The sequence below is a fragment of the Mauremys mutica genome, chromosome 2 (assembly GCF_020497125.1).
Source record: "Mauremys mutica isolate MM-2020 ecotype Southern chromosome 2, ASM2049712v1, whole genome shotgun sequence".
Lineage (NCBI taxonomy): Eukaryota > Metazoa > Chordata > Testudines > Geoemydidae > Mauremys > Mauremys mutica.
In genome coordinates this window covers 64,805,562-64,833,245 of record NC_059073.1, presented here as the reverse complement: position 1 = coordinate 64,833,245, position 27,684 = coordinate 64,805,562, and the positions used below count along the sequence as shown (strand labels likewise).

The following is a 27,684-nucleotide window of genomic DNA, read 5'->3' as shown; positions in this document are numbered from 1 at the left end:
TTGCCATAAGCATTACAGAAATATCTCCTTCCTTTACTGTCTCTTCAGGACTGGTTTAAGATGGGCAAGATTAAAAGGACTGAGTATTTTAACAAATGAACAATGGTTATCATAATCTAACACTGACTCACCTTTTTTCTCTTTAAAATCTCATGGTCAAGTAACAGAATGCCATACTTTACATAAGTCAGTATGTTTTTTTAAATGAAAGCGATAGCTGTGATCCTGCCTAAAGAATGTACGTTCAGGTGTAGGGGACGGATGGACAAGGAAAGTCATTCAATATGCAAATAGATACATTCAATTTTATTGTATCTTTTGAAATACAAAATTCACATAAAAGGTCAGATTAGTAAAGTACATGAAGTTTCACTTTTCTTGCTAAGAAATTCACAGATGTACCTTATTCAATCTAAGAGGAACATTAACTATTAAAGGAGAATCTCACCTTGTTCATCTATTTACAACATGTCAGTTTATGGAATTAAGAACAATTGACAATCTTTTCAGCATCCAAATATTCAGCAATAATGAAATAAACTATAATTTCTACCCCTACAAATGAGTACAAAGATCAGTGATTACTAATAACAAAATGACAATTCTGAGAGTAGTGTAATACAATATGGCTTAAAGAAGTAAACTAAAGCACATTTATTATGTGTTTTTTAGTACATTAAAGCACATTTTGAGAGACATGGCAATGTAGCCAAATCTAATTTGCAAACAATTACACATAACTATTCATATAATCATACATGGAAGCACCCTAATCCTTTCAAACAGGACTATATAATTGCTTGCAAGGTTAAGTATTACCTATACATAACAATTAGGCTCATATTTTAGTGTTCACATTGGTTCATGAGGAGTTCACTTGTTAAAAAAATATTAACTTTAAAAGTCAGACTAAGTCTTCCAGCAGCTCCCACAAGTGGCTGCACTGGAACTGAACTTTAATTTTATATTTAAAAAGATGAGCTGCTGGGGCATGGGGCAGTGAGTTTTGGCAGCTGGCACAACCATGGGCAGTGTGTTCCTGCAAGAAGCTGTTGCTGATCAGCAGCTTCACTTTTTAAAAGGATTGGGCAGCGCACCTTTCTACCACAAAGGGGAGCAAAATTGAGATTCCAGTGGCTTGAGTGGCACCTGAATACCTCCTGGCCTGACATACAGTAAGGAGGAGTCCTATCTATCCCTACGAGGTATGTGAGAGGGATGGTCATGACATTGCAAGGCCTTTCAGGGAGGTAATGAATAGGGTACAAAAGAGAGCAAAAAACATGACTTTTTAAAAGAAGGATTAATGGCAATTCCACATTGTACACAATGAAATAGTCTTTACATATATGACCAGATATCCATTTTAGGGCTCTAGTGACACTGAAAACTACTCAAGGTCTTTTTTTGGTTTAGGGTCACACCAGAAACATTTGATGGGATTAGGGTGACCAGATGTCCCGATTTTATAGAGACAGTCCTGATTTTTGGGTCTTTTTCTTATATAGGCTCCTATTACCACCCACCCCGTCCTGATTTTTCACACTTGCTGTTTCGTCACCCTAGATGGGATTACAGCCTTGCGCTGCTCCCTCTGCCATGCAACAATCACAGAACTCTAGCATTCCTGGGTGGCTTCATGACTGGCTAAAGCCAACTAGAATGTGTCGGAGTTAATCATTTGGGTGTGTCCACTTCAGGCCCAAAGACTGTGGACTGACGTGGTTCATGGGGGGGGAATGTGGGTTCTAAACTTTCACTCACCCACTCTGAACCCAAATGGTCTGTTCTGGGTAGGCTTACTGACCTCAGATTCTGACTGATCATGTGGGTGTCAGTTACACAGAAATCTAATTGGACTGGCCATGGTCAATATGATCCAGTTTTCTGGGGGTTATGTCCAGTCAGTCTTCCTAATAAAAGATAATCCATAGGAGCAAATGGATGAAAGCCCCATCTCCTCAACTCTCACACATACTTCTTAGCAAGGCTTGACCCTACTAACATATGCAAGATGAGGTTTGCTCTTTGCAATGGATTGGAGTATGTGAGGCACTCTTATGAGAAGGCCACAATACTAGGTTGCGCCATTGCTAGGCATGAGTAGAAAGTCCGAGGATGGGATCTTACCAAGGGATGCCAGCTCTGGACAGCCAGCGTTAGGCATCTGGCCAAGACATCATCCAGATTCTCGATACAGCCTGGGCAGATCTGAGTCTGTTCAGCAGGGACTCTCACTGCCTGGTTTAGGTTTGGTTATTTAACAAAAGCTAAGGCCAATTTTACCTCAAATCAATGTGAGATGCAGAGCACCCTATACTCCTATTAAAGTGAGTAAATATGTAGAGGGTGCTCAGCACCTTGCAGGACTGTGCCTCAACTTCTTACTTGTGACCTGATGCTTTAAGATATAGATTTTTATTTGCTTGTTTGCACATACTTGTTTTATTTCTGAATAGATATTTATACTGACTGATCAGTGATTAATCTGAAACTAGTAATGTTTTTCAGTCACTTTTGGCACTGTCCCAGTATGTCCTACTAAATTATGCTACATCAAGTTATACTCTAATTCAAAATCCTAAAAGCACAGTATGAGTCAAAGAAGGTCTGATGGTTAAAACAAATACCTACTTGTATTTTCACAGTTGCTTCACATTTGTTTCAAAATGGAATGCCAATGAAAGATTGATCATAATTGTGGCATGAGACATGTTACAGCTTACATTTAAGCAATAATGTCTATAGTCAACATTGTAATGATGTCAACATTTTCTCTCTCTCAATAACACAGGTTCTAACATCCAAGAGGATCGTGAGCGATGGCTGAATATATAATAGCGGCGATGTTTGCCTACAGAGTCACTACACTAGTAACTAACCTGAATATGAAAGGCTGTATATAAAAATAAATTTTATTCTATTGAGCTGAAGTATACAAGCAATAAACAGCTTTTGCAGTTGATTAAATGTTGAAGCAAAGTTAAGGCATTTAATCAACTGAAAAGCCTATTTAAAGTAAGTATACTCCAATACCATAGGTAGTATTGATAATTATATATGAAGAGAAAATGGTCATTCAATATATCTCTCAAAAACAATTTTCTTCCCAGAGGCCTGGGAGCTTATATGTGCCAATCTTTGAAAATCTTTCTAGTGATCCTGATTTTGGGTATATAGTTTACATGAATAATTAAATGGCCTCAGGCATAAACAACAAATAATACTAATCCTTAGTATTTACATAATGCTTTTCATTCATAGGTTTTTAAGTGCTTTAAAAGAGGGGAAAGATTTTCCCCATTTTGAAGATGAGGAAGACTGAGGCAGAGGGAAATTAAGGCTTACTTTAAAAAAAAATGTCCACTGGCTTTGGTGCTCAATTGGAGACACCTTTGGCCAACTTTTCAGATTTTTCAGAGCGTCTACAGCTTCCATGGAGGTCAAGTGAAGTTGTGGGTGCTCAGCACCTCTGAACACTAAGCCTTGGGTGCTGTCAATTTAGGGCACTTAAAAAAGGAGGCACTAAAAATGAATGAATGCTTGGGAATTTAGTTCTAAATTACTTGTTCAAAGAACACTGAGATAACTTTCCACAATTCCCTTTGTGTTCTTTGACTCCACATGAGTCACTAATTACAACTCAGGCATGTGTCTATAAATGTTTATGGGACAAATTTTGTCTCTGCTCACATCCATGTAGCTAAAACAGCCCTGCATAAATTAGCTTTGCAACTACAGAGACCAATGCAAATCTGGTGTGGGACCGAGCAGAGGCTGGTTCCCCAAACTAGCATTGATGTGCTGCCATGGCTCTCCAACCTCTTTCAGTCTAACTTCTATAAATGATAATTGTATGCTGGAGCACATCTTCAGGGCAGGTACTGCTCCTATGAAGTGACTTCTGGCTTTCTGGCCCTGTCTCCAGCTGGGAAAAGAAAAAAAAGGGAATGAGGGGCCGACAATCTGCATGAGTACTGAGGAGCTTATTTATGAAGCAGAACCCTTGGGTCCCACTTACAACTAGCTCAGCTCTCGCTAAGATCAGTCCACAGCTCATTTATATGGCTGTATGGGGTTACCACATAAAGGCGAAGGGCAAAGAGCAGGCTCAGGATTTGGCCGCAAAGGAGGTATATTAAGGAGGAATGTAGCATCAGTAAGAAATTGTGTGTAATTGATGTGGGGACAATTCCCAGAATCTGTAGGATATGCGTGAGGCTGAAGTTGTTAGCTTCTTGTACAATAGCAATAGCCTTTTAAGTAGCACAACATTATTTAGGCCACAGCTTTGAAATATGTAAAAGACTAGGGAAAAATGGCATTCATTAGAAGCCACCTCTCTGTAAATAAATCCCGCTTTGAGATTTCTAAAAAATTGTCTTAATCACACAGAGTTTCAATCATATTCCTAGCACTTTAACTGTCTTTAGAACCATCAGGAATGTGGAGTTAAAGAATTGTGGGAAGTTAACTCAAACAAGAGCCAGTGATACAGACTACTTCACAATTTGTAGGTATAGTATTCTACTTCTAAACACAGATTAAATGTCACCATCAACTTGAAAATTAGTCATCTTTTTAAAAACAAGTAAAAGTAGTTTTAGTGTGCAACTTTTGTCCTTGAATCCCCCGGCCAATTTTTGTGGTTTTGCAATCATATTTTTCTAGAGTTGGAAAAGTTTCTTCTTTTTTGTGTGTGTGTGAAAGACAACAGGAGAAACTGGCAAATACAAAGTGATGTCAAATGCACAAAGTAAACAAGCCAAACAATTCTGTTTTCTTCTCTAATCTCTTTCAAGTGTAATACTCCAAACCGTTACTAGTAATGCTAGTAGGCCGAAGTCTCATTTTTAAGATGATGGTGTCATTTTAAACAGGCTCACATTAAATATGAAATAATGTAGTGTTGTGGCTCAGATAAATCAGTAGACAGTATGGGCCTGATTCAAACCCTATTAAAGTCAACAAAAGCTTCCCACTGACTTTAATAGGGTTTGAATCAGGCCCTATAACAGTAGTAGATTCAGATTACTGATTCATGTTGCATAAGTAACAAACTGTTGAATTTCAAAAAGTACTCCTAAGCCAGTGAAATGCTGCCAGGATGATGATAAGACACTCCTACAAGTCATAACCCCCTTAGCCTGTGATAAACCCCATGTACCGGAGGTTGGATTTCTCAGAGAGGGGATGGCAGAAGGACCCATTCATTTGTTTTTCTATTTACATGAAAACAGCCATAAGCAAGACAGGGGCGGCACCACTAGATGAACAATTTACCAGTAAATGCATTTGATGGAATTGTTTATATTTTTGTTCCTGAAAAATATACAGAATATATTGATAGTGTAGAACAGTGTTCATGCTGTGAGATTTGAAATGGGGTGGAGGTTACTTTATGTTTTTTGCAGGGGGTGGGTGGGGAGGGATGAGAGGGATCTGAGGAGATACTCTCCATGGGAATGTAAAAGTTAGCTCCATTGATAGCAATTCACTCTCTTTCCATTTGGTGGTATAATTTAAGCAAGGGCTCCCAGGAGCCCCATCCAGCACTTCATTGAGGGTGGTTTTCTAAACAAAAACACTAGTATTTTTTCCAAGGCTTTTCTTTAGTGCAAGGATGCCTGGATGGAAGAGGGGGCCAATGGAACACTCACTGTGCATCATAAATTTTGGGGGTCATCAAAGGTCACACTGGACCCTCCCAGAGTAAAATCCATCAGAGAGGAACGTGGGCCCAGGAAACCAGCAAGACAGATTTTGTGCAGTTTCTAGTGAATGCTGTGCTGAGGGGAAAGGGGCTTGGAGATGGCGGGAATAAAAAAAGTCCCCTTTCTCTGCCACACTGCTCTCCAGGTCCCCTTTATCCTTGGGCAGCATGTTTCCTTGAGCAGGTGTAATGGCACCTCCAGATGGGTCAACTGTCTGTGGATTGAACCCAAGACCGTTACATCTAAAAGGCTGAGCCTCCATGAGCTGAGTTAAAGGACCAGATATATTAGCACCAGGGCAGCGGAGGGGACAAAAATCTCTCATGTGGTCCAGCCACTAGAGGGGGACAGAGGCCCACACTGGGTTCATGCGGGTTACAAGGGCATGCGGCCACTGGCTACCCCGATTGCGATACTTCCCCCTCAGCAGAGAGGGTGTAGTGTGGAATGGCAGCTAATGACTTCTATTGGCTCAGGGTACTGTGCAGGGTGAATGTCTCAGAGTTGCTGCTTTCTTCCATGCCCCCTTATCAATTTCCAGCCACTCCTGCTCTCGTGTCTGTGGAGGTGATCCTCCAGCCCTAAGACATTTAGCATTATTCTCTCTTCACTTAAACATACAGAAGTAGGAGAGAGATGAAAGCAGAACAGGAAAAAGCAAACATGTCTAAAAAGAAAATACACAGCCAGGAAACAGCAAAAAAGTGAGATTAGTGGGAAGTCTGCAATAGGCAGTTTACTTTTCTAAAAAGACCTTATCTTGTAACGAAAGGCAATATCAGAGTCTGGCAAGAGGATACCAAGGCCCATACGACTGTTGTCGAGCCCTACGGGCTTCTTTTCCACTAGTTCTATGTCAAAGTGAGCCAAGAATAAAATCAGAAACAGCTTCATTTCATTCATTGCAAAGAACCTGCCAGGACACATGCTGATTCCAGAGCCAAAAGGCATCAGAAAGTATTTCAGCTTTCTTCCCCCCTTGTAGAAGGTGGTTTTCTTCTTGCCATTCTCTACATAACGATCAAACTTATACACCTGAAAATAAAAGAGAGACAGTGAAAATTAACGGAGCAGTTACAAGAGCGGTTTCATTTGCAAGAGGGTGCTTCTAAAACCCTGAAGTAAATTAAGAGCTAAGCCAAGGAACAGACAGCTTCCTCTTTTTAGTCTGTTCACTTAAATTGAGTTTTATGTACCCTCAAATTACCTCACTGCACATTAAGTGGCAGAGGCTGTTGTCTGGGTTGTTGGAAAAGGTGTGCTGCCCCTTTAAGGGCTAGAGCGAGTGTTAGTTGCTATGGCAGCTTAATAGCAGGTCAGTGTGGGGACCCATTCCCACTAGGTGACCGGAAGAGAGAGGGGACTCTTTATGTCCATGCCAGTGCAGGAAAAGCCTTCTTCTGTTCTAATTATGGGCATTTTGAGGCAGGGACAATGATCCTCAGGAAGAGGCCAGTTTTTGTTTGTGAAGCATCCTATTCACCCAGGAGGCTACATACATTACTATTAATAATAATCTGCAAAATCTGGCAAAATCCCATTGGTACAATGATGTTGCTCTTTCTGGCAAGGAGAAAATTGATCTACTGCAACCCCCACCTTCCCTCTCACGGTGTGGATTGTGCAGGAACTAGCCCTGATAACTTACTATAAGTTTTCTTGTCAGTAGAAAATAGTTTCCATCTGTCTCACTTGTTCACACCTGACTTTCAATGGCTTGCTATGGAAGATGTGTGCAAAGCAAGCCACATGTTAATAAGTGACCATAGCAGGAAGCGTTTTTCTAGAGTAAGTACTCTAGAATTTACTCCAATAAGTTTAGCTAGTATCTTAGGTCCCATAAATTTAACACCTTTCTGAAGACCTTTAATATCAGGGTCATAATTAATGGCTAACTTGAGTTAGTGAATGAAGGAGATATGGCAATCCTAGCTCAGTCCATGGTGAATTAAACCACATAAAAATAGTCATGTATGCTTTGAATGAAAATAACAAAACATTTTCTGCTTATGTTCACTCATTAGCACTTGGCCAGTTAGCATACATCTGCTATAGTGCAAGCTTTTGAAAGTTAGACTTGAACAAGCAATTCAGACAGAAACCATCTCAGCTGATAGTAAAAGAGTCATAGAAAGTTTACCAGGCAGGTTCCTGGTCAACCCATACCATGGAGGAAAAAGTGGATTGATTAGCTCTTTGCCAGAAAGACCAAAGACACTGCAATATATTAATTTTAATAAAAATACAAACATCATAATACTGTACATTTTCTGATTGCCTGTTCTATATGTGTCCTATGGAAAAATAAAAAGACTCAGTTTCCATAATGATCTTGAACATCAGTATGAAACAGTGGTAGAGAGGCCTAGACTTCTGATTACCAGAACCCTGTTCTATCTATCAGATTAGAGGTTCTTAAACTGTGATCAGCAGGGCCTCCTGGCTGTCTGTAGACTATCTTGAGAAGCAAGCAGTGGAGGTGTATAGGGCTGGTCCACGAGAAGATCTGACTAGCATTTACTTAGGCTTTGAGGAGTGGGGAAAGAGGTCACCAACACACAGTTACACTTATTTAATATGATACCTAAACATAAGATGTTAATTTCATCAGTGGCCTGAATTTAATATAAAAGTCTGCAGAAGTGAATTGTTAATACTGTACTAATCCACTGAGCTACCTGTTTTCCCAGAAAACTTTTCCCACCCATTATATTCCCCAAATATATGACAAACCCAAGACTGCTCTTTAATAAAATTCAGTCTGCATCTCATATTCAATAGATGTGTGCACTACAAGTTATTTTCCCCCTTTCTGAGTGGGTCTCTGTGTTGAAATCAATGTACTCGGCAATGTACTGATAACTCATTCGCCATCAAAATGATAAAGTATATAAACTAAAATGATACTGTGAAAGCTGAGCAGAAAATGTATATTGAGAAAATATCCTCCATCTATGGAAACATGGTATCACATTCTGACAATTACTTACTAAGGGAGACTTCAAGAAATGCTCAGCTACTAATTTTATACATAGAGTTTTCCTTTTTTGTATATGGACAGATAATTGTTTTTTACTAAGAAATTAGATATTGTGTTCATATCTGTAGCAGTGCTTCCATTTGTAATTTCTTCTTCTGGCCAGCCTTCAAACATCCTCAATTATGTTGAGTCGCACCTTACACTTCAAAACTAGTCCCATTGACTTCAGTAGGACTACCTGTAGAGTACAATACTATTCAATGTGAATAAGGACATCCGAATCTGGCTCTTTTCCTGCAACCTGATAAATATGTTTTTATTCTTAAACTGGCTGTGTGTTTTATCCAAGCAATCATCTTCTAAAAATGTGTAAACAAATCTAATTTCCCTTCTGAAGCTGAACTATGATTTGGAATATATCTGCAACTGTCTTAACAAGTGTTTAAACGAGAATGATCGATAAACAACCACTTGCTTAGAAAATGAGGGGGCAGGTGAGGAGAAATGGTTTAGTTATAAACTGCCACCTCTGTAAGATGCAGTTGGCATTGACTGGTCTAAATCTCACTTCCTATACAGCACACCAGACTAGCAACAACAATCCTTCAGTAAAATCTATGCAAGAGTACAACTATTCAATTTGCATGCAGGTGGTGAACTTCTGAAGTCATATTAAGGCTGAGCCAGGGTGGATTAATTTCCAGTCTTTGATATTCATTAACTCTAGCTTCAGAAAAAAATATAAGGAGATGACACAATTACCCTCAGAGCTTCACCGCAGAGCAACAGCGTTACAATCTCAAGTTCACAACATCATACTAATTGACCAAAAAGGGGTGAATCCCTATGAAGAGAGGTGAAAAAGCATATGGCTTAAGTAAGACACTGCTATTATAGGGCTTTGGAGAGTCAATGATGCTTTGGGGGCACTTAGTTAAATGGTCCACATTATTTGCTATTTAAAGCACCTTCTATTATTCAGCCCTTCTTGGGTATCAAATGATCCACTGCCAAACAAAACCCACATTTAGCCTAAAGTTTATGGTAGTCAATGTGCAATTGTCAATTCCTTTGAAAGCAGTAGCAGTCAGTCTCATCACCATATTTCTCTCTTCAGGCCATGAATCCTTTGACCTACAGGGTCCTAGAAAATACATCTGAAAGTAGGAAGATTTGTTCCACAAGAAGGAACAGCAGTAAAAACCTATCACAAAAAGCACGGCTGCTGCAATGTGCCTGAAGTATGATGAGTAGCACCAGCTGAATGTTTTACCTCAGGATCTTCATAGACCTCAGGGTCCATGTGCAAAATTTGAGGGTAAAGAGCTATCCAGTCTCCTTTCCTCAAACTGACTTCCTGATTTCCTCCCAGCTTGAGAATATAATCCTCTTGGCTGATCCGAATGTTCATGGAAGACGAGCACATTCGTAAACTCTCGTTTAAAGCACTCTCTGAATTTAAACAAAGAGGGAAGGAAAAGCATTAAAATATGGAAGATGATTGGAAGTTATACATGGCTAAAGCTGCTGGATCGCTAAAAGTTCAGTAGGGCAGGCTAAAAAAAAACCCCAATCATGCTAGATGCTACGAGGAGGTAATAAACTATCCCGGAGGGGTTGGGGGGAAAAGCTGCAATTCTGAACCTTTAGATGTAATTCTCACTGATGGTTCTGAGGCATCTTGTAGGCTTTAGGCAGTAGTGAATATTGGGTGGAAAGCCATTATTCAGGCATCATGCTGAAAACAACACAATCGAAAGAGATGAATGCTTTATGCATTTACATATATTTTGGAGCAAATACCAGTCAAAGCACTGAAAGGACTATTTAGCCTGCCTTTCAAAAGCTGTCGATTGTAATAGAAGGACTGTGAGAAAAATCATTTAACTTGTTAATAATTTTGAGGTATTTTGAGGCATTTTTTAATATCCAACAAGATACGCTGCCAAACTCTGATTTCAATTATTTTCAGAGTGAATGTAAACAATTTGCTTGGCAATTTTAAAAGAGAAAATACTTTTATTGAATCATGAGAAAAAACATTCTTCTCAGTATTATGGCAAACAAGATTTCTAACATCATCATATGCTGGAAGGCTCCAGAAGCTGAATGTCCTTGCTTTCCCAGTGGCCTTCACCTTTTGCTCCTAGCACGACAGATTTTATGGCTAATTTCCGGCAATTTATCCTGGCAGTTTGAGGAGGAATTCCTTTGGGAATAATATGCATAATTTGCATAAATCATTCTGATAGCATGCATATCAGCATGTAGCTCCTGTCTAGTGCTGCATCTCTCACTTTGTAATCAAAACTGACTATTTTTCCACCAGCATATATGGGTGCTGTAATATGCGACTTGATTCCTTCTAATCATCAGTGTGAAAAATAGCCTAAAATAGAGTTTCAGTTTCACGATAATACATTTATGACTTTATTAATGCTCTGTATTATAAAATAAACCTCCTCTAAGTTTTTAGCATGGCACCATAATCCCTGCACCCAAAGGTTAGTTTATTAGAGACAGTAGCTACACAGCAAAGATACATCTGAAAAAGATAATAACAAACGTTCTTTCACTAAAAATTAAATCTGGTGTAGCATGCATAGCAAATAAAGCGGCCTTGGATGCTTTCTCGCAGGAGGTTTTTCCTTAAGCGTGCATTTGTCTAAAGAAATGAGGCTGCGGTCAGCTTTGTGTGGCCAGCGCTGTGATTCAATGTGACGCACAGTGAGTCTGTGCATATTCTTTTGGACTGCCTTCGTTACTATAATCAGGCAGAGTCAAATCGGCTTGTTGGTGACGAAGCCAGAAAAGAACTCTGGTTCCAGAATATGGCCTCTACTGCGGATAGCCACAAGGCACCTGACACGATAGATTTCAACTGGCAGCGCTCTGGCAACAAAACTTTACACGGTACAAAGAAAAGGTCCAGCCTCCACTCTTGTGCTGTCTCCATCCTTGGAAAAATGAAGCTGATAACACCACTTTAGTCTACAATATGAAAATGGTAGCTGACATATGCAGCAACACTGTTCACCCAAGAAATCAAATAAGGAGGAAAAAAAGAAAAGCAAAATAATTATGGACCTGCTGCTGTGAAATAGCAGGTTTACATTTAACATCATGAGCTACACGGTCACATCCTATTGGCTGACATTCTCCCAGGAAGCATGGCAGTCTGTGCCCATTGCAGTATCACAAATGACAATTGGGCAAGCATATCTTATGCAGAAGTTAATCACAATAATGGAGCACAAAGTGTGGCTTAGCGGTCAGATCGTAAATGACAAATCTGTTTTACCTTCCAGTACCAGTTATGTGTGGAAGGCGAGCTTGGCTCTAGCTCTGAGCGATCATGCCGATAATCATTAGATGACAAAAGTAATGAGTCACATTATGATCAACAAAGGAGAATGGAGCTTAGATGGGTTTGCAGTCTAACATTAAAAAATAGACACTCAGGCTTTCACAACCCTGTATGAATGCCGGAGCTATACATTGAGAAGAATGACAACTGCACAATAAAATTGCAGCCTTTACTTGCAGTTGTCATAGTTCAGCAGACACCAGCCAGTGCTACTGATAGACCAGCTGGGTAGCTTGGGAGGCCTTCCATTCTGCACTATGAGGTACAGTAAATTATCCAGCACGGTAGAGCAACATCTGTTTCTGTGCTAGTGCCGAACAAACAAGGCAATTTAAAGCATACCAAGGGATAACCAAGCAGCAAATGAACATGACCCTCGTTTTTTTCCCTTCTTACACACACGAGATGCTAAACTTCATTGTACAAGTGCTACATAAAGGGGAAGCGCCAGGCTGTTAGTTGATAAGGTGTTGTCAGAGCGATTTTACATATTTTCTATAAAGAGAGAGACATCTCATAGTATTGTTATTCTTAGAACCCTCCCACTTCTGTCTTCATTTCTCTTATACCAAAGCTAGCACTCAGCTCTCAATTCATTCTAGATTTTTTTAAAGAACTGTTTCAATACACTTATAAATATTCAGTCTTTAAACCTAATTTGCTATACTTAGTTCACATGCCTTCAAGCATTTGTCTTCCAATTTCCACTGAATAAATGCGTACTAATGAGAAATAGAGCAAGCTGCTGAGGCAAAGCTGGGTGACTTGAGCCTGGCCTGCCACCAGCTTGTGATAGGCAGGCAAATTGAGTTAAAATGAAAAGTCTTGTCAGCTGAAATACAACATGGTAGCCAAACAGCAAGCTGTCAATCATCCAGCCAAAACAAGGGACTGCAGGTAATAAAAGGTCATTGCGAATCATTAGTGCATTTGGCTTTCATATGCAAGTTAACTTTAATTAAACATGATCTCTATCTGTAAATGTTTTATACAACTTATTGTGCATAATGGATTGTTAATTTTATACTAACATTTAGCAGGTAATAGGGCACTATAATTATTAGAGTATATTATAGAAAAATAGCTATAGAGTATGCAAATATTTTTGGTGATAATTTACATCATGCATTATAGTGTGCCAACATAAATGATAATGTCTGAAACAAGTGTATCTGTGGCTTACTAAGAACCGAGCAGTACTAACCAGCACATACTAGGGAATATATTTATTTTTTCAAATGCCAGCAACATTTTTTCATGCTTAATACTTGCATTGCAGCTACTTAAAATTTTTCTACCTTTTCATATACATATAATTATTTTTCAAGCAGTTGTCCTTTAGAAACAAATATCTGGAATTCAGCAACGTCATGGGCCAAGAATACTTTATGAATTCATGTAAAAATTATAAAATAAACTAAATAAAGAAAACATGGCTGGAACAAAATGTGTGCTAAATACCATTATTGTTTACTATATATTAGAGCTCCATTGTGAGTCATAATGACTAATAATGTATGTTACTCTGCACATGCAAATAAGCACATTCTGGTTCCTGGAGAAGTCAGGACAAAAAGGAAACTGTGCTGTTCCAGAAATAGCTGGGGGGGAAATCAGGCCTGTGATTTGGTTACAGGATTTAGTTTTTATAGACATCTAAATGATGGATTCAGAAGTCAGTCAAGCCATACTGTTCCCTAGACCAGAAAATTTGACCATAACAAAGATGATGTTTCTTTTGACAGATCTTGACTATTCTTCTTCTCCAAACTATAAGGAATCAAAAGGTCCTTATAGCTATAGTAAGACAAAACAGGGGTGCAGGAATCAGAACATTTAGAATAGGAAAAAAATAACAAGCTCAAGATGACAAGGTGATACACATACAAGAATCCCACCTGGTCTATCTTACTCATGTCGGAACAGAGGGATGAATTCCCAGTTCTGTATGCACTGGGTTAAAGGGTGAGATGAAGAGGGAAAAACTTGTTCTCAGATGCTATGGTTAGAATGCTTTAAATGTACAGATGGGGCTTGATCCTGCTTTCTGTATGTACTCAAAACTGTCAGTGTAGCAGCTGGGAATTTTGGGTGTGCTAGCAGTGCTGGATCTGCCCCACATTCTTCCAAAGGTATTATTAGCTTAGAGTCACTTTTCATTAAAACATTTATTTAATGCACCTTGCGGTATGTCGATTTTTCTCTTTTTTTATTGTTTTGTGGGACTGTATCTGTTCCTTTATGATTAAAGTGAAAGAAGAACTGAAAGCTGGCTTCTGTTTATACAACATTCAGCTTCATCTGATCAGAAAATTTATCAAACTTGTTACGAAAATGTCCGAGGCAGAATCTGCTGCCCTCACTTCCACCCAAACATATAAATTGACTGGTACTAAGGTACTGTAAGGTTTCAAAGAACATCAGTTTGGATGATATATTTAATGTTTTTGAACTGTTCATCAGACATTTTGCATCAGATAGTTTTAGTGAGGTACTTAAATTGGTTTGATATTTAATGGCACTGGGTGCAAATCATTAAATAGTTACTTTACGAAACTGTTTAATTTTTAAAAAGCTAAACATACAATACGGATAGATGTTTTAAGTTCAGGATAAGGCTGTCTGGCCCAACATGCTTATCCTTTTCATTTTCCTTCATCCAGTCTTCCTATTTTTTCACAATACCATGCAGTCTCCTCTTCCAAACACACAATAAGTTGTCTTTTGACTTCATTTAAACTTTTTCATTCTTTCCCTGGTAACTTTTTCCATGCATCTATTAAATTTGCCGTAGCTCTACTCATGTTCCCAAACAACATACATTACATGCTTGGAAAGTCATGTAGTTCATGGACATTCATTCAGAGTAACATTGTCCATCTCCTCTACATCAAAAATGTTCTTTATCAATTTATAAAAGTAAATCTTCACCAACAGACTTCAGTGACTCTGTAATGAAGCCAACTTTCTAAGTTTATATACAGTTGGATGACAGTATCAGCCTATACCAAAAAGGTGGGGAAAAAACAAACTCGGTTTTACATTTGTTCTATGATAATCAACTCAGTTTTAAGAACTGAATGTAAGGTTTGTGACACTTGCCAGATAGGACAGCCCTGGAGAATAGAGGCTTCTATTATTTGCAAAACAAGTACAGTGTGAGCAAAGAATGAAAACTCTTCCCATCTTTCTCTGCTAATGTGTCTCAGCACTAACCTGAAGGGATCTCTTCAAGAGGTGGAAAAGCAATTCAAGCCCTGATCCATTAGGGCAGTTAAGCACATGCTCAATTTCAAGCACACAAGTGGTTCTATTAACTTCAATGGAATTTCAGTCTCTATGTTCTCCTTCAGTGGTTGTCCATGCTATAACCAACTGGTGACAATGGAGCCTTGTGTCAAAGGATATGGTAGACATTTTCAGTGGCCTAAGTGTTCGGTGCCTGACTGCCATTTGTCCCTCTGAAAATCAACCCCATTAGCTTTGTGATACAGGTGTTTGTGCATTAGGAAATGAACGGAGACCATCAACTAATTACAAAGGCTAATCCAGTCACTAAATGGAAACCACTTTTAATGTCTACTAACATGGTTCACATTTGAATCAGTGACCTAGAAAACTCTGTAATTTCTTACCTATCCCTTAAGACTCTCCATATTATTTCAAGGTTTTATTCATTTTTATTACTAAAAATATTGGTTCTCATTTGCAAAGATGTGTCTGCTTGTGTTTGATTAGGAGTCACGCATCTGAGGTTACTTTAAAACAAAACAAGCTTTTTTGAGATCTAAAAAGATAAAACTGGTTTTGGAAATGGTAAACTACATTTTGAGCACAAATTGATTTTCCTAACTACTTTTATTCAGTTCAGGAAAGGGTCTTTCTTGGCAACACACTACAGAAGTATCTGAAATGCATTAGCACTTCGGCAGATGCTCAGAATCAAACAACTTAATAGGCATATAAACTTTTTTCAAATAATTGCAAAGCTTCGATTTAGCCTTTTGCATACTTTGCATAGTTAATTACCTAGGCTTTAATGTTTACATGCAATGAGAGTATCTACAGCTATAAACTACATAATTTATAATTGATGTAAATGGGTGTTATTATGTCAATTAAGCAGCTGTGTCCTCCACCTTCTCAGTAAACAGAAATGAGTGATAAACTGAGTTTGCAGAAAGATACCCTCTTTTCTTCACAACAGATAAAAATAAATTACCTAGGTAGACCAGGTTGTCCAATTGTTCTCTGGTGAGGTGGATGCTATATCCAGGCCCTTTCTTTTGACCTGTTGACTGCAGCAAATGGTCAATTTCGTCACGCACCACTGCAAGAGCTTTTGGGTGCCGCAGAAGATAATACATGGCCCAGAATGTAGCTGGAATCGTGTTTCCCACAGAGGCCCACAGGAAGGCAAAATGATGTGCTGGGAGAAAATAAGTGAAAAGGAAGATTAATAGCGTTTATTACACTGATTAGATTTGCAGTGTGCTAATTAAAAGATGTTAGGACACAGACCCAGCCAAGGATCAGTGAATGCTAATGAGGACCAATAGGCTTCTGAAGTCTAATTTTCTGCTTAATGAGAATAGTTTGAAATGTAAGGGGGGGGGGGGAGGAGGGAAGAAGAGAAGGGAAGTAAATGCTGCTCAGTTATAATCTCTCTCATTATCACCATTAAGTATCTTGTTTTACCACCTCAGCCAAAAAAAAAATCAATTATCATAGATGGTTGTTTCAGAGTAAAATATTTTATCATTAGCCAATTAGAAAGAACATAAAAAATTTCAAGGTCGCCATTTTGCCTTTTTATTTCAAAGGTCTATAGTAAATTATTTTATTTTAGACAAGCAATCATTCATAAGTTTCCTACCTGCTTTGTCATAATCTTGGAGCAGCTCATATTTCTCTAATGTATCTTTTCTGGCTTGGATCACTTCTGACCCTCCCATCCATTTTGCCATGTTCTGAAGTAAAAAATGATGTATAAGCTCCTTCCGAACCTTCTTGGTAACTCCTAGCAACTCAATTGGTATGTTTGCAGCTAAATAGGGAAAGTTGGCATCAAACTTGGTAAATTTGTCTCTGATTTCACTAATAACATTGTGGCCATCTGCAGCAGGATCTCTTCCATATAGTGTTATAAAACTGGCTTCAAACATTAGAAAGCTGCAGAACTTGTACATTTTTTCTGTTTTCCAATCTGTTGCTTGTGAGCATTTCCATTCAAATATATACTGGAGATTTTTCATCATGTGGTCAGAAATTATGTCCAAAGGCTTGCCTTGCAGGTATTGGTAAATTCGATGCAGATTTTCGTTTAGGTTTGGGAAATTTGACAAAGAGGGATAGCCAAAAGTTCTTGATGCCATTTTATCAGCAAATTCATAAAATTCAAGTTGCTTGCTATTTCTGATCACATAAACATACTGGAATGGGTCCATGATAAAGGTAATATATCTACCTGAACAGAAGAAAAAGAACCACATATACAGATAAGTTCTTTTGTGATACTACTACTATTATTAATAATATTCAATGTTAATTTAAGCCAGTGGTTCCCAAACTTGTTCCGCCGCTTGTGTAGGGAAAGCCCCTGGCGGGCCGGGCCGGTTTGTGTACCTGCTACGTCCGCAGGTTTGGCCGATCGTGGCTCCCACTGGCCGCGGTTCACCGCTCCAGGCCAATGAGAGCTCCAGGAAGCGGTGCAGGCTGAGGGACGTACTGGCCGCCGCTTCCAGCGGCTCCCATTGGCCTCGAGCAGTGAATTGTGGCCACTGGGAGCCACAATTGGATGAACCTGAGGATGTGGCTGGTAAACAAACCGGCCTGGCCCGCCAAAGGCTTTCCCTGCACAAGCGGAGGAACAAGTTTGGGAACCACTGATTTAAGCCATTCCCCCCGCAGCGTTTCAAGTGATAAGCACATAGAAATCTTCAAAAGTTAGTTGTAAAAAGAGAGAGAGAAAGAGAGAGAAATTACAATAATTAGTTTTTTAAAAAAGTCAGAGACTTTATTTTTGTAGTAGACTAGAATGAGGGAGGTCAAGTGTAGATCGAGCTATTGTTTTGACAACAGTAGAGGGTGACATAATCATGGTACTTTGGAGTCATATGAATCATTTACTACATTGGAATAACTCATGAAAAATACACTATAGCTTTATTATGCTTTTCAAAAGCACTTTGAAAACTATACCTCTTTAGATATCTTTTAATGGCAAAAAAGGAACAAACAAATGGTTCCATATGAAAGGGTAATATATCAATAGCTTGAGAGGGGTTGAAGTGGGAAATATGCTAACATATCAGCATGCTGCTTTTCTTCAAGCAGAAGAGAATAAATTATGTGGACCAGGTTAGTCCCAACAACCAAGGTTTCAATTTTACAATGAGCTCTGCACACCTGCCGGCATATACTTGGTCCTGCCTCAGTGTAGCGGGCTGAACTAGATGGCTTCTGGATTAGATGATCTACATTTCTATGATTATATAGAGCCCACTGAAATCACTGGGGGTTACCATGAGCACAGGGGTCCATTTACATGAAAGTCTATTGTAGGATCAGGGCCCGTGAGGTTTCCCATAGCCCAAAGAAAACATGACAACTAAAATACTTTTTCAGTCTTGTTTACTTCCATGTTTTCCTGACTTTTTAAAATTTAACAGGATGATGCAGCTTTATTATAGTATCAACAAATTATAACCTGGTGGTTTATTTTAAAAAATAGTTTTCTGTGCAATATACCATCATTTTAAAACAATGGAAAAGTATTTTTGGAAGTATGCTATCCTATCTTGATTTTAAGCTAATCCCAAAGAAAGAGAACCCAATATTATTGCATCAGAATGCACTAACAACATACTCTATCACCCTTTCTTACATTCGTAATCAAAAGAAATAGTGCTGACCTGATAGCAACATTAGAGAGAGAATTCACATTAATTTTTACTTCCTTTAAAAATGTTCCATTTATTTTTCTGTGTGAGATGTTTTTAGGGTTAATTTTGTAGCTTCTTTCCCCCGAAAGTCAATTACTACTAAAGACATTCTGGTAAGTCAAATTGCTGGCCATTTGTCAGGGATCAAAAAAAATTATGCCCCCAAAATAAAATTAATTCTGAATTTACTATAGCTGGGCCCATGCTAAGTTTAAATTTACAGTAAAGGTTTGTGAGTGTTAACTTGTGCACACATTAGAAAAAAGAAAGTACTCATTAAAATGTACATATATTCAGTGAATATCCACACTATAAAAGAAGAACAGGAATAATCCTTACAAGATCTGAGGCCTAATTCTGCCCTGCTGAATGGGTGAAACTCCTTTTGACTTTAATGTGAGCTGCACATGTGTAACTGAGGACAGAATTTGGCTCTGTGTACATAAAGTAGCCACTATTTAAAAGTCTGCAATTACCCCTCGGTAACATATAGTGGTATGTGAGAGTGCATAGTTACTTCCCGTTCTGACTGTGGATACATATACCATGGTATGGTAATTATGAGTACATATTGGACTCTTACATTCCTGTTGAAATCAATGGAGTTTCACAAAACACATATCAAGGTAGAATTCCGTCCAAGGTCTTTGTTAAAGAAACACTTTTGAGTGTTTTTAAGTTACTCTTTGTTTGTTTTACTATAATGTAATTTACTAATTAAACAATGTGGCATTGGGATCTTAGAGTTACTTCCTTTCTTGGTCTAAAAATAATCACGACAGACTAGTGGCAGTGTCAGGAGCAGAACTGAGGCTTCCTGACCTTGCTCCAATCACTAGATAAGAGGTCTCCCTTACTAGACTGCAGGACGTGAATGCATTTTCGATCTCAGAACAAGCGCTTCTTTAACCTTTTAAATCCAGGATACCCAAGATCTTTGTTGGAGTGCTGAGTGTTGCCAACCTTCAGCACTCTCCCCACTCCAGTTCTTATACCTTTTCTCCTCAAGACCCTTTATTGAGGCTACTATTTTTCTAATCAAGGGCTGGGAATAAAAAAACCTTTGGTATGATTTTTAATAAGTAGACTGGAACGCTATTAACCCAAAAGAAGTTAGCTAGCTTTCCAACTTTGAGTTTACAGGGTAAACAATTTTAAGTTAAGATTTTGTAATTAATATTAATTTAAACCATCTGTGCACCATCTGCTTATATCACATGCAAAATACAAGTTTCTTTGTGATCTTTAATCAGACATTTAGCAAATGCACATCAATTCTGATAATTTAAAAAAAATAAGCAACATGGTTCTAAGCAAATTATTCTTCAAGCAAACAACATCATTTTAATAAATAATCTTAAAACAACATTCATTCAATGTTAGTGTAATTACAAACTTTTGGAAAGAAAAGACTTCACTCAGAATTTTCTATAATTAAGGATGTGCCACAGATGAACATTTCTATTAGTCTTATTTTCCAGCTGATAAAAAAATGCCAAAATATAATGCATGTTTGCAAAGTCAAATTCAGCTTCCAGGCCACATGACTGCCAAAAAGTCAACAAATTATAGAAATATATGACAAAAACTCTGTTACAGTATTTACAAAATTCTAATGAGGGATATTTAACCCATACATAGAGAAGGCAAAAATTGCTGGTTTTAAAAAATAATTGTGCAAATTGTTAAGGTATCTCCAATAGAACCTATGCCCAAGTAATTTAAGATTTTAGATCTCTCTCTAAATAAAGACCAAAACCTATAGGTCACTACTTGTGGCTATAAAACTGTTGAAGTGTTACTAGCAACTGGAACCTTTAGTGATTTCTGTCCTACTAGCACATAGAAGAACTACATAGCTATACCTGTTTAACAGTGTATTCATATTTGTGTACAGTGATGTGGCCGTATTGGTCCCAGGATATTCGAGTACACAAAGTGGGTGAGGAAATATCTTAAACTGGACGAACTTCTGTAAAAAGATATTACCTCACCCACCTTGTGTCTGTAACATATTGTCAATTACCTGGTATAATAATGTAAAAATATCTCCTCTATCAACATACAATCCCTCAGCAGCATTTTGAGATCTAAAACCAATCACCAAAGTTTGTTGATTTCAACTAAGGTATTGTAAATAATATTAGGATTATAATTTTTTTTTTGCATGGGCTAATTAAAACAATAAAATAAATCATTTTATTTCCCCTATTAGACTCTGTTTTCACTTCTACAGTGTCTATGTACTGGTGGTAACAGGCACTAACAAATGCAGGCCTTCCTACATTTTTGAGTCATTCAGCACTTTAATAGGCATGTTCCCCAAATGCCCCCCCACTGCAGTTACCCTCAGGAGCTACCTCTCAGAAGTGAACCCATACCATAAACAAAGAAACAAAAATTTTGGTGCTCACCACAGCTTCGCTCTGACTAGCTGTAGGAGCTAATTCCCAAATCTGCTAAAAAGTGCTGGATAACAGACCACAAGCTCTCCATAGTAGTGGCTTTAAATATTAAATCCATTTATACAGAATCCACTGTGACAATTTAAAAGTCCTTTGTAGCTGTTCAACAATGTCTGTGGACACTAAAAAATCCCTTTTCACAACCGTTTGAGAAGACACGTCTGTACAGTAAAGTCATGCTCAAATTCCTTCTAGTTTAGTAAGCTGAGTAAACTCTTCTATTTAATACCATAAAAACAAGTAAAATTAGCTGAATATTTCACTTGTTCCTGTAAAAGCCTTCAGATTCCTTCTCTATCTGTGGACATGACTGTTCTTCTCTTTCCAATCCTTCAGCTTTTATTACAGCCATTATTGAGAATGCCTTTGATATCTCCGTTCAGCTTACACAGTCTCCTCAGAACAAAAGACTGATGTAGAAGATATGAAAATTGTCAACTGTTGGTGAATCCTAGCACATAAATCAGTATTTGTATGATAGTTGAGAAATTATTCTAATAATGCACTCTGGGCCCTTTTTAATGCTAATTATGAATGACAAGCATTTCATAGGATATATAATGATGTAAGTTATTAAAATAATGTTTTCAATGGACTTCAGTGCTTAAATAGTTAAGATAAATTACTTTTCATCTATTTTTGGATTGAAAAGTTTTTTAATGGTATATATGTATATTAATTTTTTTAAAATGTACTAGGAGTGCTTTTAAAGAGGCTAAACGTACTTAGTATAACAACTATAAGATGTAGATTGTCTTCTTTAAAATTGAGATTGGTTAGTCAAAAAATATACTACTACAACATCCGGTATGGTTCCTAATCATGTATCAGTAAAAGTAAACAAAGTCTTATCATGAAAAACAATGAAAAGACTTTTCAAGGGTCTTAAAGTTCTTACCTAGTTGGCTGTCTATTTGTTCTTGATCCTTATCAAGTAAAAAGGTTGGGTTTGGAAGTACTATCATATAGAAACAACTCTTTTTTTTTAAAGACTATCACATTTACGTAATCGTCCTCTTATTAGGAAGATTTTGCTGAACTGTTGACAATGATGTACAGTAGTGCTTCGCCGGTATGACGTTTGGGGAAAACGATTCTGCTGCACCACCACACAAAACCAATTAGAGAACTATTTTCTGCGACAGGTCAGGAATTTACATTGTTTCTCAGAGAAAGATGTGCTTTTTAATTTCTTTATTAAGATGACATCCATGTCCCTTGCGACTTTTCGGAATGACAATCATTTGCTCATCACATGGGAAAGTACAATCAGTGAAATCGCATTACCGGTACGGGGCAATGCCAGAAACTCCAAGCATCGTTCCACATTTTCCAAATGAACTACTTTGAGAACTGATAATTAGAACAATATATATTGATAGAATTTTTTGACAAGACCTTTATTCACCCACCAGGGGGGTAAAGTAATGATAGTACATATAAAACAGGGGAAGTTCTGTTTGCTGCACACACAAACATCATCTTTGTCAAATCACTGAAACATCATGAAATCCAGTGTGTCTTGGTATCTAAGGTTATGATATGAAGTACTAACTAAGCTTTAAAAAAAACCTGAACAAAACGAAACAAAACAAAAACAAACAAGATGGTTCGCTACTATTTCTCTTTAGTAAACTCTCAGTATTCAGTGTTTTCAATATTGAATTATAGAAAGTGACATTAAAGTAATATCATGGATGTAACATAAATTCACAAAACTTGGGATATTCCAAAATAATGACAAATTTAGTTGCGTAACTCACTCTATTTGCCTCACTATTTTAAGCACATATTGCATTAATCAATGAATCCCTCAGTACAATATCTAGGGATGAGAAGATGGATTAAAGGCAGAATTTTTACCATCACACTGAGATGGGATTTGTTAATTTAAGTCTCAGTCACAAATTTTAACACTTTAACAAATTAACTCACTAACCCTTTTCTTATATTAAAATACGAAAAAGGGAGAGAGAAAGAAATATCCCATTGACACACAAGTTCTGAAGTGCAACTGTACCCAATTTTATTAGTATATTCATAACGGCTGTCTTGCTTTGAGTTATTATTAATCTGCATTCAGAAGTAGCCATTATTTTATACATTATGAAAGTATATTAACAATAGTACGTACAGATTGCATTTTACCAAAAGTCGTTTCTGTGCATGCGCTATAGTCCCCTTCTAAATGAAAGAACTTCTTTTAAGTTTCAAAACAGCAAAAGGAATGAATTAAGGTAATAAAACTAACAGCTTGTAAAATTGCACATCTAAAAATTAAGCAATTTTTGGTTACACGGAGAAAGAGTTTAAAAAATGAGCATCCTGTTTGTAACCTGATAACTTGAAATTCGTTGAAAAATGGTTTGGTTTTTTATTTAAAATTTTAAATATCTAAACATAAAAACTTTCCCTGTTGCTGGGAGATTATAGAGCAGACTTCATTAAATTCACATTTTGGTCTGAAACTCCCTAAAAATATGGGAATAGTAGAAAAAATGAGAGTGCCTCCATTATAGCAGTGTTACTTCATGCTACTGTAAAACTGTTAATTTGAACTAGGATCACAGAAGTTAGAGAAGAAAAAGACCCATTAAATAACTGAGTCTATCTACCTACACATTTTAAAAGATATAAAGAAAGCATTAGGGGCCATCCTGCATTCCTGTACCCCAAAGTTTCCAAATGAAAGCAAGGTGACTTTTGTGAATGTAAGACAGAGCAGGATTAGGCCTAAAATTAAGGAGATATAAAACACTGAAGTTACTGTATTTCAGATCATTATCTCAGTCTCTATTATTATGCCATTGTCAGGATGTATGGTTAGGCAGGAAGTTTCCATGTTCTAATCCTGATTGTATCAATGAGTCAATGTGTCACTCACTTTCTAGTGCTCCTGTCAACCCAGATGTCGAGAGGGTAAAAAAATATATTCTGTACAATTTTTATGAGTATTTTCTAAATTTGATCTAATGTTTTCCTGTGCAGTGTTAAGATGATATTAGTTCTCACTTCTATAGAGAACACAATCTATAGTAAATATTCTATTTACCTATATTATATGTGCTGGCATAATATGTATGCAAGAGTTAGTATATGCACACATATAGTATGCACACACACACAAAATAATAGTTGTGATTATATATAATACACATTAAAATATTTCATTTACAAAGTAATTTTCATTGGTCATGTGGCTCTAAAACTTAGACCTGTCATAAGTACAGATAAAGGCTTTTCAATAAATAAAATTCTAAATAAAATATAAAAATGTTAATAATTAATTTAATTGACATAAAAGACAAGAGAAATAGTAAAATGCTTCTCACCAGCAATGTGTACAGTGAAAACATCTCCAAATTTTCGTTGCTGAGATATCAAGAATTTGAAAGCATCTTTCCTAAAAGTTAAGGCCTTCCCAATGAAAGGAATCCAACCATTTATTAACGGGGGTTCTCCGGTCCTCCTGTTAAAAACATTAGAGAAAAGGGGATTAACTTTGCATGATAGCAACTCATATACACTTGATTACATGCACCTTATATATATATAAATGTATTATAGAGAAAGTTCTTCATATATGTTGGCAGGTTAAATCTAATCACACCTCTGTGCACAAAAGGCTCACTGTAGCAATTATGAGAAATCAGACAGAAATTGAGGTGCTTTTACTACACAGCACAATGTCTTCCTATCAATCTCATAATGTTATATATGATCTATGGAAATCTACATTCTATAGAAAATCCTTAGAGATGTGGTAATGCAAGTGTCATAGCAAGAGCTCTCTCACACAGTATTTTGCATGTCAATGTAAACTATATCAGAAGGCAATTATGATGGATTTAAGTAATTAGGAGGCTCACAGACCATAGAAAAGGGTAGCCCTATAGATTTTTTACACTCTACCTACACCCCAAAATGCTATAATTCTAATTAAGCATTTTTTAAAAACAGTATAATAATAAGGACCAAATATTTAACACAGTTTTTAGTGTATGTGTCTCTACAGTTCTTCTTCTACCTGTAAGATAGCAATTTATGTGAATGGTTTATAACTGCTTTTCCATATAATTATATACGCCAACTTATGAGAAACATACTCTGTGTATCACTTATATTTTAACAATAGCAGAGTGACATTTTAAGTTATGTTAGTTTTTTCCTTTTATAATGCTGACCTACTATCCTATTCATAACTGCAAGTTTCCTCCCTTAGTACTGATATTTAGTTGCCTGAATATGATTTGAGCACATAAAGCAAGTCTGTTTTAGAAAGGATTAAAACAAATATTCACAAACAACTGATTCTACAACCCATCTGTGAAGGTGACTTATACTACATGCAGAACAACTCATTCTGATTAATCATAAGATATTTACTAGCTTGAATCTAATCAAAGATCAAGGGATCACAAGCTTTACTACCCTCATGCACAGCATGGATTTTTGTGTAGCGGGGTTAACCCTATCATAGTCTCCTATTTTTCCATAGCCTGTTATAACAGAAAATCAAAAAGAAAAGATAAATGTGCCATATCGATATTTAGCTCTTTAAAAAAATTAAAACCTCTTGTTTTGATGAATGCACATGAATGAAATAAGCCATATGACTTGATCTCTTCCTACTAATGGAACACACTCATTTTTCTAATAATTATTTATATAGTAGCTTGAGATAATATTTTTTTCTTTCACAAGTGCTGTACGACAAACTGGAAAATAATTTTTGTAGCCTAAAAATATGCATTGGATACTATGACATTTTTGGGGGTGTGTGTGTGCGGGGTATTTCTCTTTTATACTTTACGTATCATAGAACCTCTAGCGGCCAGTACCAGCATTATTTGTTCAAGTGGCACAAAAATGGCCATGGACCAACGAAAACTTTGTAATGGTTAATTCTATTTAAAATGAAAACAGGAAAAGAACTAATCTGAGATTAGATAGAGGGATCACCAAACCGGGAACTATGACATCTTACACCATACCCTCAATTATCCTCTCAAAGCCTGTAAGGAATCTGGATGGTTTACCAATTTTTTTTTTCAGACTATTAAGTCCCAGCAATAGCCTGCTTTCACTTCCTGGGTTGGACATTACGCCGCACAAGTAACATTGTGACAAATATTTAGATAGGCTTTTTGTCATATTTTAATTTAATGCATCTAATTTCACCCTCCATGCTCTGTCATTCGGTCAAAAGCTGTATTCCTCACAAGGTTTCCGCGGGGTAAAAAGGATGCAGCTCAGAAATCCAGGGGAAAATTAACTTAATACTCCAAGTCTGTGGGATCACATCAGGGAGACATTTTGCTATCACAAAGACGTGAGGGTCATCGTTTGCTTCAGACATGTTTAGCTCAGCAGCAATAAGCTTAACACTGTTAAACACCATGTCAAGGCTATGCGTATTTCAGAGGAAAATATAATGTTAGTTCAACTTACGACCCATAGTAGACTGATAACAGAAATGTGTCTTCATTTTTACCTTTACTTCTCTTAGGAAGATGGAGGTCACCTTAATGACTTATAGATGTCTGCCGACATATAGCAAAGGGAATAGAGAACACTATATATATTTTATAAGCTCCCAAAATATAATGCTTCACTGCACAAACTTTTAAGCAGTATAATACACCTGATTTGGGCTTCTCATCTGTAATAAAGATTTCAGGTATATATCTGACAGTGCATATTGACTAGAAATGATAGGTCGGTTTTAAAGCTATTTGAAAGAGCCATAATACAAGCCTCTAGAAATAATTAAACAAATATTAAATGTTTCTTTCAACTCCTAATTCATAATTCACTTTTTGCAGCCTTTAAAAAATATTACAAAAGCCAAAGTTAGGTTGTCCCAAATAGGCTGTTAATATACATATATAAGAAATATAAATGGGTTTAAAGTATTTTCTTCTTAGCATTGGGAGAATAAAAATATATTGCTCTGACTTTTTTAAAAAGAAGACAAAAAATTCAATTTGAACTGTTTAGTTTCCAGTTTAGTTTTCAGTTTATCAGTAAAACCAAGTTTGTTTTCAAGATATCAGAGCTACTTACTAGCATTGATGTGATCTCTGTGTTACAGTGCACAAGGCAAGTCAGATCTAGCCCAATTGTTAGAATAGTTTAATCCAGTCAACATAATTGGTAATTTATAGTATTCTCAGGCCTTTTCAACATTCTTATTACAGCTTTAAGGTCTCAT

The 27,684-nt window shown here is 37.1% G+C and overlaps 1 protein-coding gene across 4 annotated transcripts in view; it reads right to left on the bottom strand.

Annotated features, from left to right (window-relative positions):
* Window positions 1–285: 285 nt before the first annotated feature.
* LOC123363984 (cytochrome P450 7B1) overlaps window positions 286–27,684 on the bottom strand; it is a 192,798-nt gene continuing 165,399 nt past the window's right edge. For 2 of the 4 annotated variants that reach the window (XM_045005660.1, XM_045005662.1), the window contains exons 2-6: window positions 24,803–24,939; window positions 16,938–17,528; window positions 16,284–16,490; window positions 9,968–10,146; window positions 286–6,749 (exon numbers count right to left, since the gene is read on the bottom strand). In XM_045005660.1, the coding sequence (XP_044861595.1) occupies window positions 6,459–6,749; window positions 9,968–10,146; window positions 16,284–16,490; window positions 16,938–17,528; window positions 24,803–24,939 (1,405 nt within the window). In that variant the 3' untranslated portion in view covers window positions 286–6,458. Of the gene's footprint in view, window positions 6,750–8,851; window positions 8,933–9,967; window positions 10,147–16,283; window positions 16,491–16,937; window positions 17,529–24,802; window positions 24,940–27,684 lie in introns of those variants that run through there. The other 2 variants (XM_045005663.1, XM_045005661.1) reach the window with 2 other exon arrangements.